Here is a 14905-nt window from a genome sequence, read left to right as displayed (position 1 = left end):
GATGTACAATGACTAGACACCTTGCTTTGACCCTGTTCTGGGTCAGAGACCTGGAAGGCTCCTTGGAACTCCTTATGCTACCAACGAGAAGGAAACACTGCCAGATAGATCCTGGTAAAAGCTGCCTGAATCAGAATCACACACATCTCTACCCAATCTCGAAGGATTCCGGGGCACCTGAGTGGCTCAGTCAGTTAAGCACCCAACTTCGGCTCAGGTCATGATTTCACGGTTCGTGGGTTTGACCCCCGTGTTGGGCTCTGTGTGGACACCCTGAAGCCTGCTTCGGATTCTGTGTCTCCCTCTCTGTCTCTGCCCCTCCCTCACTCATGTTCTGTCTCCCTCTCTTAAAAATAAATAAACATTAAAAAAAATTTTCTTTTTAATTTAAAAATTTAAAAAAAAAATTAAAAATCTGGAAGGGTTTGAAGTCATTAAATAAATACGTCGAAAATCCTTTACAAAGCAACAGTAGTCAGGCAGCTGAGGTATCATGGCAACATAATTTAATGACTCAGCAGGGTCAGAGAAGAATGGATCATAGGTACCTTGAAGTGTTTGAGGATTTTTGCCATGAGACACAATCTCATCCAAAGGATCTACTAATTCAAAGTACCAGAATTTTTCTCAGTATTTATCCCAAGGAAATGGTCAAATAGCTAGAGCCAACCGCCACATAGAATTATCTCATTAAAATAAGGAGGTGCTTATCCTTAGGTTGGGTGGAAGGTAGGCTAGATGTAGTAGGGCACTGTGTCATCATCCCAGTCATATTCCTAAAGACTGATACCAGAAGCTCATGGTTTGAATCTGAACAGGGTCGGCAGGGTGTAGGTAATGAGAAACTGCCAAGAAAACCTCGGAGACATTATTATCAAATAAAATGAATACATGCGGACCTGGTGAAAGCTCAGTCGTGATCATATTCTATTGACTCCATCAAAACTTATGACAGCTTTCAATAAATTAAATAGGGGCTTAGTTGGTTGAGTGTCAGACTCTTGATTTCAGCTCAGGTCATGATTTCATGGTTCTTGAGGTGCAGCCCCGTGTCGGGCTATGTGCTGACAGCAGGGAGTCTGCTTGGGATTCTCTGTCTCCCTCTATCTCTGCCCCTCCCCTATTTGTGCACATGTGAGCACGTGTGCTCTCTCTCACAATAAACAGACATTAAAAAAATAATTAAAAAATAAAATTAAATGGTACATGGCCTGTATGAAGGCTAGTGTCACATATTCAGTGAGTATCCCAAAGGAAAGAGATAGAAGAAAAATATTCTATAGTTTGGGGCGCCTGGGTGGCTTAGTTGGTTGAGCGGTGAACTCTCAATTTTGGCTCAGATCATGATCCTAGGGTGGTGGGTAGGATCAAGCTCTGCGTTGGGCTCCATGATGAGCACGGAGCCTGCTTGAGATTCTCTTTCTCTCTTTCTCTCTCTCTCTCTCTCTCTCTCTCTCTCTCTCTCTCTCTCCCTCTCCCTCTCCCTCTCCCTCTCCCTCTGTCCCTCTCCCTGGCTTGCTCTCTTTCAAAAAAACAAAAAACAAAAAACAAAATACTCTATAGGTAATTCTTGACAAACTATGGAAAACCCCACACCACTTTCTGAAATAGACTGGTATGAAGACAGGGTTTTATTTGTTTGTTTGTTTTTGCTTAAGTACTCTGCATGTCCAAATTAATTCTCATCTCTGTTGTCTCAGTTCATGAGTAAACAGTCATAGTTGGAAATTAGTCATAGTTGAACCTCTGGCTACTATAAAAAGTTAAGGGGTAAGCTTGAGAAGTTGTGGAAAAGAAATTATTCTTCAACAGCAAAATACTCAAAACAATCACATTTTCAATGATTTTTCAAAAAAACAAAAACAAAAAATTTACTGTTTCTCCCCTCCTTCCATTTATAATTTCTCTAACTGAAAATTTTGGTTCTCTTTCTTTCTTTTTCCAAATAGATAATATCTTATCCTGTAATGGCAAAGAGCAGGGAGGTAGAGTAGATCCAGGTTACCTAATACCAGAATGTCTCCTGAGCAAGGAATTTCTAAACTTCTCTATTAGGCTCTATTGACACATAGACTTGAAAATTTGTGAATTATATAGTAAGGTAAAAGCCATTCAAAAAGTTTCTCTAAAAACATATGCTTGTAAATAATAATGAAGTTATCCTATCTGGCCAAAATAGAGAAATTCTTACTAACTTTCACCAAAACATCTCTGAGCCAAAAGCATCTTTTGAAGGTTTATATCAACTCCATTCCAAATAAAAGTAGCAAGTATTCTTAAGATTCTCTAGAATTGGGTATGAGATCATGTGCATATATACTGAATAATGTTCTAAATGCAGACAAGCAAACAAGATAACACATCACAGAAAAAACTTTATCTCCTTATTATTATTATTTTTTTAATGTTGATTTATGTTGAGAGAGAAAGTCTGAGTGGGTAGGGCCAGAGAGTGACAATCCCAAGCAGGCTCCGTGCAGTCAGAGCAGGGCCTGACACAGGGCTTGATCTCATGCACCGTGAGATCATGACCTGAGCCAAAATCAAGAGTCAGACGCTTAACTGACTGAGCCACCCAGGTGCCCCAAATCCTTTTTATTTCTAAACTGCCAGTCCCCTAGAACTACGCTCTACCAGCAATGAAATTTTTTGTTTTATTTTCTAGAAATACTAGGCATTTAATAAAAGCATGTCTCCTCTGTTTTTCCAGATATAAAATTGAGTACATTTTTTCTACTACCTTTTTAGATACTTTTAGAAATACTCAAATGTATTAATAAACAATATATAGGTATTTTGTGTCTAGGAGTAAAATTTACATAAACATTATGTAAGAAATATATCATTCTGTATTTAATATTTTCTTCCAATGTGTCATTGACCAGAATTCTTTAGGCACAGAGGAACTTCAATATACTCTTTCTAACATGGAACCAGGTTCAGTTAATATTACAATAGAATTCTATTGTCAGTGTTTTCCAAATTCCTACTAGAATATTATGAATTTTTACAAGATCCTCAATTGTCAATGCTTGAACTCTATGTAGTCCTGCTTTTTAAAATTTTTTTTGCAAAATATGGCTCCAGAGGAAGTAACTAAAAGAATTAAAGAAACAGAAGAGAAAACAAGAAGAATTTGTCAATCTAAAAAAGATAAGGTACTGTTAACAGCTGTTGCACATGCGTTGTAGGATAAAAATAAATAGTTAGTGGCTGACATTGGGATTTGGATTTTGGCATGAGAGGAAGGAGATATAAGAAAGTAAACGAGGGGCGCCTGGGTGGCTCAGTCGGTTGGGTGTCCGACTTCAGCTCAGGTCATGTTCTCGCAGTTCATGGGTTCGAGCTCTGCATCAGGCTCTGGGACTGACAGCTTGGAGCCTGGAGCCTGCTTCATATTCTGCGTCTCCCTCTCTCTCTGCCTCTCCCCCACTTGTGCTCTGTCTCTATCTCAAAAATAAATAAACATTAAAAAAATTAAAAAAAAAGAAATTAAGTAAAAACTAGTGGTAAATATGAATTAGAAGTATTAGTACTAACTCTGAATACATCTCTTGAAAAAAAAAATTCTATTTCTGGCCTCTGAAAGGCCTAGAAATAAGAACTACCTTGGCATGAACAATCAACGCCACAACACACCAGTTTGTAAATACTATCTTCCTTACCCCAAAGGAACTAGGGCTCCAAGGAGAAATGACTAATCCCATTTCCAGGTAAGAAATATACAATATGCCTGGCCTAGAACATCTTGTCACCACCCCCACCCCCACCACACACACACAAATCAAGCTATGAGCACTACTCAGTGCATGTGAAAGGATTCAGGAGCCAACTTGATGAGACTCACCGTGACCAAAGATCGATAATTTAGCATCAAAAAGAATAATAGCAATGAACTAAAATATACCCAAATGAAATTCATCTAAAAATCATTGACACATAAAGTATAAATCCATGAGTGCATAATGATACTTAAGAAAGAAAATTATTTACATGCTGGGTAACCAAATTTTTTTTAAGTTTATTTATTTATTTTGAGAGAGAGAGAGAGTACTCTCGAGCAGGGGAGGGGCAGAGAGAGGGAGAGAGAAAATCCCAAGCAGGCTCCACACTTCAGCGGAACTGTGAGATCATGACCTGAACTGTGAGATCATGAGCTGAAGTCAAGACTTGGATGTTTAACCAACTGAGCCAAGCAGTCACCTCAAATTATTTTCTTTTGTGAAGCTGCTAAATATGGCCAAAGAATCAAGCACTTGCTCTGCCTATGCGGTAATAACTGTATATACTTTAGGATAACTGCATAGTTGATAAAGGCAAATTTCTTCTTATAGAAAGTCTTGTCAAATGGTACACCTGAATATAATCAAACTTCTAGATCTAACTACCAACTAACGAAGAATACAGGGGACAGAAGAACACCATCAGGAAAATCAATGAGTCTGGGGGAAACTGTAAGGGGCGAATGATGTGCTTTCTTCAAAGGATGGATGGGGAGTTGGGAGTTTGGGGAGGGCTGAGGAGGGAGGAAAATAGAAACCTGTAAGTAAAAAGAAACATCCAATGGAAACATATGGATCTAATTTTGATCCAGATTCTTAAAAACAAATGGAAGAAAAAAAATTTTTTTCAACTGGGAAAATCTGAACCCTGAAGGATAAAGAATTATTACTAATTTAGGTTACTTAATTTATGAGTACTTAACTTTTAGAAGTGGCACCATTTCATTCAGAAATATTTCAGTTTGTATTATTTCCAGATAATTTGGGAGACAGAGGAAAGTTGGTAGAAATGTAGATGAAAGAATATTAACCCATCGGTGATAATTGTTTAAACAAGGTAACTGGTGCATGGGGTTTCCTTGTACTCTGCTCATATGTGTTCAAGATTTTAAAAAACAAAAGATAAAGCCTTTTGTTGAAAATTCTGTAAAAAATGCTGAAAGCATCCTTAGGATAAAGATAACTTTTTCCTCTGGGTGCTTGGGTGGCTCAGTTGGTTGAGCGTCTGACTTTGGCTCAGGTCATGGTCTCGGGGTTCATGAATTTGAGCCCCACATCGGGCTTGCTGCTGTCAGTGCAGAGCCCGCTTGGGATTCTCTGTCCCCCTCACTCTGCCCCTCCCCTGCTTGCGCTCTCTTAAGAATAAACAAACGTTTAAAAAAAAAGATAACTTTTTCCTCAAATATCAAAATACTTCAGTAGAGGCATGTTCTGTGAACCTTAGATGCGAATAAAAATGAAAACACTGCTTTGTATTATAGAGAATCATGTCCTGATACAGATTGAAATGGAAGAATTTTTTAGTGACAGATCCACATCATGAGCACTTCACATGCAGAACTTACAAAAGGCACCAAATTAGAGTACAGTCAGTAGTAGCAAGCAAATGAGCATTTGGATGCAGGGTTCTGACATAATGGAAATGTATGGATCATCAGAGTTTATGAAAATCCTCTTCCTGTCTGATCACTTTTAATAAGGCTTAAGTAAGTAATCAGGCTTCCTATTTCTGCTTAGTGGTAGAACAGTTAATATGTAGTATGAAAAAATAAAAATGATTATTCAGAAATATTAAAATAGTTCTCATTTATAATATATCTACATCCACCCCCCACCCCCTTACCCCAAGCCTAGTTATACACTTGTGGGTTCTGATAAGCAAAACACACAAAAAAACAGGTATCTTTGTTAGCACTATAGGTATTTTCTGGCACTTGTTTGGACACCAGCTGTATGCTAACTAGTCTTGTGAATGCTTAGATCACCAAACATCATAAAACTAGAAAAGCTCCTTCAAGCTTCCAGGAGTGTGTCTGAATGTTGGCTCGCAGCTGCACCTGGAGAGATAGACCTGGCCCTGACAGCCTCTAAGAGGACTTCTAGCCAATACAAAGTGACGACGAGTTAGCTAAACATAAGCCAGTTGGTCAGCTCAGGCAATGCGGGGTGAACAGTGCTTTTGGGGATGCAGAGCAAAAGCGTTCTCTGGTCTAGTAATACTAACATAGACAGGTGTCCAGTATCTAGTCATGTGTCTGAGTGCTATTGTTTGATTACATATTAGTTGGTTGGGGGGGGCGGGGAGGGGTGGTCAGCCCCGGTGACCTGGAGGGACGAGACGGGGGCGAGGGGCGGGCATGACGGTGGGGCCCGTGGGCAGCGTCTGGTGGGCCTCCATCACCATCTGGAAGCATCGGGGCTTGCACCCTGACCCTGCGGGCTCAGCCGTGGTCGGGGTCCACATCGAGGCGGCAGCCGTGTGGCCCCCATCCCCTGCCTCGCCCACCCCTACTGTCCGGGTACCTAGGGCGTCCTGACGTGGAGGTTTAAAGACGCTTCGGGTGGGGTCGCCCGGCCGACTCAGGTCAGGGCGATGGGGCCCTGGCTACCCAGCACATTTAAACCCTACTTTGCCACACACCAACACCGGTGTGGCTTTGCATTTAGCGCTTCATCTATATTTAAGCAACACAAGTAATGGAATTGACACACTGCTTCTAGGCCTAAGAGGTAAACTGGATCACTGCACCAGCCGTATGGACAAGAAACGAGACAGCCTGAAAAGAAGAGATTGAGTATATTATGGCAAGTCGGTTGCAGTGGAGGCCTACTCTCTGGACATGACTTTATTTTACCTTCAATGTACTGAACAATCAAAAATATGTGATATAAAATAAAATGCTCAAACATTGCTCCTTTAGCCAGCTCTGAGGAAATGGATGGACAGCACTGGGGAAATGAGAATAAAACCTACCTGAAGACTGCAAGGGTCAGAGACCAGAGCACTAATGGCTTCCTCAGTTCAAACTTCGCCCGTTTGTTCATGAGGTGCCGACCACCAAAGATAAAGGCAGCATACAGAGCGGAAAACAGGAAAGATTTCTTCCTATAACAAACAAAACCCCAATATCTTATGAAATGAAAATCTTTAAGCAATTTATTTTTACTCATCAGAAATCTATGTTTAAATTATTCGTAATTTTTTATACCAGTCCCTCTTTGGAAGCACTGAACGCATATTCCTGGGAATGTGCCCCTTCACAGAAGAGAGAATTAGTCTTTTTGGCTCCATAGCCGCCTGTGGAAACCTCCCTTGACAATTAGGTCATCCAGATTAACCAACACATGTCAGAATAGATTTATCTGCTTTTCCAGCTCTGTAGCAAATTTCAACAACATAACATTAAGGTGCAAAAAGAAAATTTTTCAATGAGGGAATTAAAACACTAAAATCAAGCTACGTAACTTAGGGCGTCCCCAAAATGGATTTCTGAAATCTTCTCCACCAAAGGATTAGGTATAACCTTTCAATATTATCATTAATAATAAGGATAACTGGCAGACATCATACAATGTAACAGAAAGAACATAGAACTACCTAGAGTATACTTGCCTAAAAGCTTGAAATTGAATCCTATCAAAATCTGATTTTACTACCTAATCATAAGAAATATAAAGGATAAATACAATGATGGGACCTTCTGTAAGACAAGTGAACATATTTCTTCTCTAAGTCAGGAGTATGGAATCCAATAATCTTCTAGATTAAAAAGCGACTTGAGAGACTACAGTGAAATATAATACGTAGAATTTTGGGGGCCTTTACTTGACCAAAGCAATTGCAAAAAGATGTTTGTAATAAATTCAGAATATAAATCAGAAAGTTATTAGTCATAATTTTAAAAGCAGTTAATATTTATGGGTGAAATTACATGTTTTGGGTTTGCTTTAAAATATCCCAGCAAACAAAACCAAACCAATATTAAAGGTAGAGAGTGGAAATTAGATTTTTTTTTTTTTTTTTTTTTTTTAATTAAGTAGGCTCCACACCTAATGTGGGCTTGAACTCATGACCCTGAGATCAAAGTTACATGCTCTAGCGATGAGCCAGCCAGGGGCCCTGAGATGTAATCACATTAACAAAAAGGATGATGAAATACAGGGGCTCATTATTCTCTCTTTTCCTTAGTCAGGCTTACATGGAACTCTCGGTCAGAAGCATGCAAGCAATATGAAATAGAATCTCTAGGTCCTGCTGCTTTATTACCGTACGATGGAGAAGTAAACAGTAATATTAATAACGCCAGTAAGAACAAAAACAAAAACAAACCCAGGATTCTATAGAACTATGACTCCATAGAAAGTAACAGAGGTCTCGTAAATAATTTAAACATCTAAGCGAACTTCGTATAAAAAAAGTAGTATTTCTCTTAAAATGGATATTCCCCACTCAATTAGATTAAGAGGGAAATCATTGAAAGTAAGTTACAAACATAATACAAAAAGCAAAATGAATGAACCTAAAGAGCATTATTTGCAAAATGCCTCATATTTTCTCCCCTAATTGCTAATACTTCCGCTGTGTATTGCTAACTAAAGAGGGATCTTATTAATTACACAAGCAACACACCTACTTCAACGGATACATGTTACTTACTTGGTGGACACCACCCAATAAAGCACTAATTCCAGAAATTAACCCATAAAGGTGGAATAAGCCACTTCCAAATGAGGTTTGCAAACACTCTTAGAAACACAAGACCTGACACGTAACTTACTTGATAAAATGTTCATGAATGTATATGAATTTTACAAGTGTACGTCATTAAATTACTTTGAGTCCTAATCAGCATCTGTATTTATATGCAGAGACTCACTATAAAACAAGCACAAAATTTTATCAAGTTAATGTAAGCAATAGTCATATGAAATTGTATATATTCTTTTCTAAATTAAAAAAAAGATTCTTACCTAAATTGTAAAGGTAATGATGAGTGACAATTCATAGTATGATTTAGGGAGTGATTCCTTAGGGGTGGGCATACATAGTGCCCAAAAGCTTTCTCTAATCCTCCTAATCTCCCCTAATGTAGGTAAAGCATTATCTTCATTTTATGGATAAGCAAACAGGCTTAGAGGTTAAGTAGCCTCAGATCTCCCTATTCTCCTGTGGTAAACTTTCAGGAAGGAAAAGAGTGTGCCAGAGACATAACACCTGATGTGTTATAGGGATAAGAATTCCTCAAACCCTCCTACTGAATTGCATGGTCATTGTGTAACCGTGTAGCATGTTGTTTAACTGTGAACTGACCAAGACGACTCTCTATGCCTTCGTGTTTCGATTGTCATATTTTTGGGGCTGAGAACACTTTGATCCAAACCCTGTTTACCTCCTAGAGAATACAAATTAACTATATATACCCCTGAAAGCTTTTCCTTAAAGTATCAATCATTCTCTTGCACATTCAACCTAATTCAGATTTTGATTATGGTTAGAATAAATGTATTACTTGCAATTATGCACCAAATAAAATGGATGTCTTTATATGATCCTATCATTCTAGCCATTAAGGGGAAGATAAGGTGCCTTGAAGAATCAAGAAAAATATAAAAATCTTCTCTTAGTACCTTTTCCTCTATATTTCTTCAGCTATGAAATGAGAATTAGTCCTAATGCACTACTAACTTCCTGGCACAAACCATTCTCTTTTCTACATATTTTCTAGAGATATCTTGACAAACCTTCAATTCTATAGCTATGGCAACCAAGTCAATCAATATGGACTCAGAGAATTTGAGAATTGCAAGAGACCTAAGCGACGGAGCTCAATTTCCTTGTTCTACAGAAGAGGGAATGGTGGATGGGGTGGGGTGCTGGTGACATTAGTTTCTTATGGTCACATAGCTACATTCTGTATAATGGCCAAAACTACCAAAAGTTTGCTCAAGCAGATAAGTAAACATAAATTGTCCAGGTTATGTCTGAGTCACATGGTATAATAAAAATAAGTTGCTTGTTGTTTACTATACAAATCTTCTACTGTGGTGAAATTCAAATATGCAATGCTTTAGGTTAATTTAGAATTAAGCTCAGGCTTCTTCTGTGAGAGGGAGCCATCTAACGAAGCCTTAACTCTTACCTCTTCAACTGAGAAATCAAAATGTATCATGTATAGTTGAATGTATTATGAATTTTTCCATTTAGCTTAGAATAAGGTAAGATTTTTCTTTAGCAAACTGGGCAGTTTAAATGGATTCAAATTGCCTTTCAGTTCTGGCATCTCTTTTGTAAAGTTTCAATTATAATCAAGATGAATAATGACTTCCTGCTAGCCCACTTACTATTTAATGGGGACAGATGACTTCCCTAATGCTTCAATGGTAATCTAATAACACTTCATATTCTGGCATGCCTCCATAGCTGGGTATAATGGTAACACTACATTGTTTTGTTACCAGATAACTAGCAATTTCCAGATGGTAAGGACGCTTCCTGTTTAACCAATCTTAATTGTATATTATTTAGCACCACCCCTCGCTACAGGTGCTTAATACTTTTCAGAATCGTGCTTCTGTAGCTATAATTACAAGGTAACCAACTAAGTGAAGATCACCCAGTTGAAATACTGAAGTGCTCTGAGCTTGTTGTGCTTGTATTTACCCTTTCTCCGCCTTCCATTTCTGTCATGGATGTGAATGGAAATTAGCCCATAACTAATAAAAAATAATGGCTTTATTCATTATCCTTAGAAAGCTGGATTTATCTATCATGCTACCCTGGTCCCAAACATTTCTGGGAGATGTTTTTTTCTGTTCTTACCAGAGTAGCTGCTAGTGATCTGTGTTTATTATTCTACCCAAATAACACTTATCAAAGAGTCCTTACACATTCAAATGCTTTTTTCCCCCCCAACTCCTGATATTCCACTGAAACCAGGACCTAGCTTGAGTCTCTTTAACACTCACATCAGGATCTCTGTTGGCTGACCTGTGTTTCTCCAAGAGTCAAAGGAGTTCTTTTGAGAAATGGTGAAACTTTCACGTGGGTAGTGTTTCAACACAGGATAATTGCTAATGAATAACTTGGGGAGATGGCCTGAACTCCTTTGTACCCTGGTGACCTTGTTTTTGTGGCTACTGTGCACGTGTAAGGTGCAAGGAGTTGTGAAAATTCAAACAAAGCTTTGAGGGAGAAAAGAAAAGGACACCTGAACACTTCATCTGCTTTTGGCAGATACCGAGCACAGAATTTTCTTGTTAAGACTCTGAAACTCAGAAACAAATGCTAATTGGTGAGGCCACATCTCTTTTTAAGACTCCTCTGTTCAGCTGCTAATTCAAATCAGCAAACAATTCAGAATTCTGAAAGTAATTTTAAAGCCACAAACAAATTGGAGACCTGGAGACAGAAGGAAATAACACTCAGCTTTTTGCCAACAAGACATTCAGTGGATGTCGATGGTGGTCATAATTTGGTAAGAATATAGAGGAAGGTTTTCTTTCTTTAAAAAATTTTTTTTTAATGTTTATTTATTTTTGAGAGAGAGAGAGAGAGAGAGGGAGAGAGAACGAGAGCAGGGGAGGGGCAGAGAGAAAGGGAGACACAGAATCTGAAGCAAGCTCCAGGCTCTGGGCTGTCAGCACAGAGCCCAACATGGGGCTTGAAGTCATGAACCATGAGATCATGACTTGAGCTGAAGTCGGACGCTCAACCTACTGAGCCATCCAGGTGCCCCAGGAAAGTTTTCTTGAGAGGGATCCTGAAGTTGTGCTCTTGGGAGTTCTAGCCAGGGATGGATTCTGTCATTTTCTTAAGAATTCCCCCAACACTTTATACAGGCATTTTTCCACATTGAAAATAATGGGAATTTCCAGCAGTTTTTATTCACAAGTAAATTGTAACTGGGAATTAACTCTGTCCAGAAATTCTGACAACGAATGATTTGGAAAATAATAATGGAAATATGTTCATAGTATACAAATGAATCATGACTTTATAATTGCAAGACAAAGCCATGAGTGACTAAAGGAAAGGGTGTTATTATTTTTTTTAATGTTTTTTATTTTGAGAGAGAGAGAGAGAGAGGGAGAGAGGGAGCGCCCGCACGCATGGGCAAGCATGAGTGGGGCAGAGAGAGAGGGAGAGAGAAATTCTCAAGATCGTGACCTGAGGTGAAATTAAGAGTTGGATGCTCAACAGACTGAGGCACCCAGATGCCCCGAAAGGGAGTTATTCTAATCAGTTATGTTTGACCCAGGAAACCAAATAATGCATGATTTCTGAGCTTCTTTGAGTTGCAAACACCCCTTTATTAATCTGCTTTCCTCTCTGATGTGAATGGAAAGATCACAAGTTCTCCTAATTAAAAAAAAAAAAAAAAAAAAAAAGATGAGAAAGCCATTTTTTGGGATTCTGGTTTTCTGTTGTTGAAGTTGGCCATAGTCAAAGTAGAGTCATATTTAGTATGATGGATTCAGTAACTGGATTGAATAACGTGGCTACACATCTCTTTCTAGGAAAGTACACTTCTCTTAAAACAGACCTGTTACAGAAAGTTGCTTGTACGTATATGTCTCACATACCATTTTTTTCCCCTTGTCACCTTTTTAAAAATCTTGATTTCTATTCTTGTTGGCTTTCTTTTTACAACTGAAAATAGGCTCTTTCTACTTGCAAAATGTTAAAATCACGTACACAGCCCCATAAAAATGTCGTCTCTCTAATAAATTGGCAAGATACTCATTAATGGCCTGTTTTTTTTTTTAAAGATATTTTCTGTTGCCGATAAAACATGCCGACATCCATCCATCCCTTCACAATTTAAATGAACTGCCACCATTTTTATTTGCAGTGTGATTGGTATGCCACTGAATGAAAATATAATAATAAACCAATCCCTGTGTAAGAGTAAATTCTGCTTCCACTAGTCTAGTTAGAAAGACAGGGAAAACGTGTGTTATAGATGACAATGTGTGACAAGAATTCTGAGTAAGGAGATATTGCTGTGATGAGAAAATGCTCTGTGGAAGGTTCGACTCTGAGGTAGACCCTGTAAGGCTTTGTATAGTAGACAGAAAAAAGTGGGGATTTGGGGTGGGAAGAAAGCAGTGCCTTAGGCATGAGCTAAATTGGGAATGTAGTAGGACCTGATGTTTCTGTAGGGGGTGGGGAGACACATGGAAGAGAGTCAGTTCAGAAGTGCAGACTAAAGATTGCTAGAGTTGTAGCAACTGCACAGCAGTAAGGACAATATCTTCACCTCAAGGTTGCAATAAGCTGTGAGGTGTGTGGTTGGTAATTTAATATTGCTAATAAAGTATAGTCCTAGAACTTGTGGCTTAATTTTCCTTTTCCTTCCTTCTTTCTAGATAAATAAGAATAGGGGTGCCTGGGTGGCTCAGTTCGTTGAGCCTCTGACTCTTGATTTCGGCTCAGGTCACAATCCCAGGATCGTGGGATGGAGCCCTGTGTCTGGCTCCTGCTGAGCATGGAGCCTGCTTAAGATTTTCTCCTTCTCGCTCTGGCCCTGCTCACACCCTCAAATAAATAAGTAAACAAACAAACAAACCAACCAACCAGTAAAGAGATAGGTAAGTAAACAAATAAAAATAGATTCACTCATGTGTGTACCATTATGTGCCTGGGCTGAGAGAAGGGGGGAGTGTTACCACTTGTGGTCCCAGGAAAGATAGATGGAGAAATGCTGGTTCAGGCCATGGATAGCACTCAAAGTCTTTGAGCTGGCTGGGGGTGGGCAGATGTGGCTGAAGTTTGACTCTAGTCTCTAAGTCAATGCCCTCTGGCATGTTCCCCACAGCCTACATTGCTGGCATCTGTAGCTGCAGAAGTTCCCGAGGTGCAGTGGTGTGAACTGAAAGAACTTCTTTAATGAACTGCTGTACTTCACAGGAATTATCAGATGGGACCACCTTCAAGTTCTATTCACTTAAGAATATTCTCCTATCCTATGCAAACAATAGCAAACTGTTAGGCCAACCATGGCACTGTTTCAATAAAGCCGATATCTGGTTCAGTGTCCTCAGCTGTCCTATAGAGGAAATGTGAATTTCAATCCTAAAATATGGCATCTGAGACAGATGCAATAAAATATTTTTTCTGTTTTAGAAGACACGGTTTCATACAAGTGATCAGAAAGATTCAATATCACAGTCAGGAATGAAAGATTATTGAGGATTAAAAAACAAAGAATTAAACTCTTTCTTTGAAAAAAGGTTAGAGTTTCTTATCTCCTCAGAAAAAGCAAAGCTTGCTACCACCTCTAAATAGAAATTTTGCCAATGGTCTTGGTAGACAAATGTCCCTTTTCAAAGCAAACTACAAATGGGCTCTGCGTTGACAAACTCATTTATGGTTTCTGTTTTGGCTGAGAGTATGGCTCAACCTGATTATCTGGTACTGATTGTCACTTTGAGTTAGAATTGCCAAGTAACCATCTCATACAGTCTATCAGCTACTGATACTGGCAAAACATTAAACTCTGGCCATTAAAACAAAACAAAACAAAACAGTGAAATCTAAACAGGAGACAGCATGCAGAAATAGAATGCAGAAAGTGGGTTCCATCAGCAATTTGCTTTCATTGTGCTAATTCCTTTAAAGAAATGCCCTTTGTTCTAAGAAAAAAGAAAGCTTTCTTCTGAATTTCCAGTGAAGAAATGCTCACCCATTTAAGATGATAATGAATAAAATGAATATAATGATGAATACAGAAAGCGTACAAAAATTCTGAAATGACTCCTGTTAAGTAAGCGCAGTGAGTGACTCCCTGTTACCAGATTAAATTTTACCGTTTACAGTCTTTTTTTTTTTTTTACAGCCTTAAAGGCTATTAGTAGGAGAGAGAAATGAGGCGTTAGGGACTTTTTTTTCCCTGAAAATAAAGTTTTCTTGGACCGGAGGTTACACAATGTCTGTTTGCTTGTTTTTAAATCTTGTTATCTATTCTAATGGCCTGCTAGCCATAGAAATTCGAAATTAAAAATTTCATAAAATGTTAAAAAAATATATTTAAAAAATTAGAGTCAAGTATAGAAATTTGTTTCCTGCTGTCTTCATCCTAAAGAATGTCCTGTAGAAAACAGATTTATCTGAGAGTTGCAGA

At 38.6% G+C, this 14905-nt stretch overlaps 1 protein-coding gene across 6 annotated transcripts in view; it reads right to left on the bottom strand.

The window, feature by feature from the left end:
- ELOVL6 (ELOVL fatty acid elongase 6) overlaps positions 1-14905 on the bottom strand; it is a 145553-nt gene that overhangs the window by 48257 nt on the left and 82391 nt on the right. For 5 of the 6 annotated variants that reach the window (XM_053901355.1, XM_053901356.1, XM_019417627.2 and 2 more), the window contains one exon: positions 6757-6888. The exons of the other annotated variant lie outside the window; for it this stretch is intronic. In XM_053901355.1, coding sequence (XP_053757330.1) covers positions 6757-6888 — 132 coding nt within the window. The remainder of the gene's footprint in view (positions 1-6756; positions 6889-14905) is intronic. 6 annotated transcript variants of the gene reach the window in all.

The sequence above is a fragment of the Panthera pardus genome, unplaced genomic scaffold, assembly GCF_024362965.1.
Source record: "Panthera pardus isolate Hobbes unplaced genomic scaffold, ASM2436296v1 HiC_scaffold_13, whole genome shotgun sequence".
In the NCBI taxonomy this organism is placed as follows: Eukaryota; Metazoa; Chordata; class Mammalia; order Carnivora; family Felidae; genus Panthera; species Panthera pardus.
The sequence above is the reverse complement of the archived record's forward strand: the minus strand, read 5'-3'. Positions and strand labels throughout refer to the sequence as shown.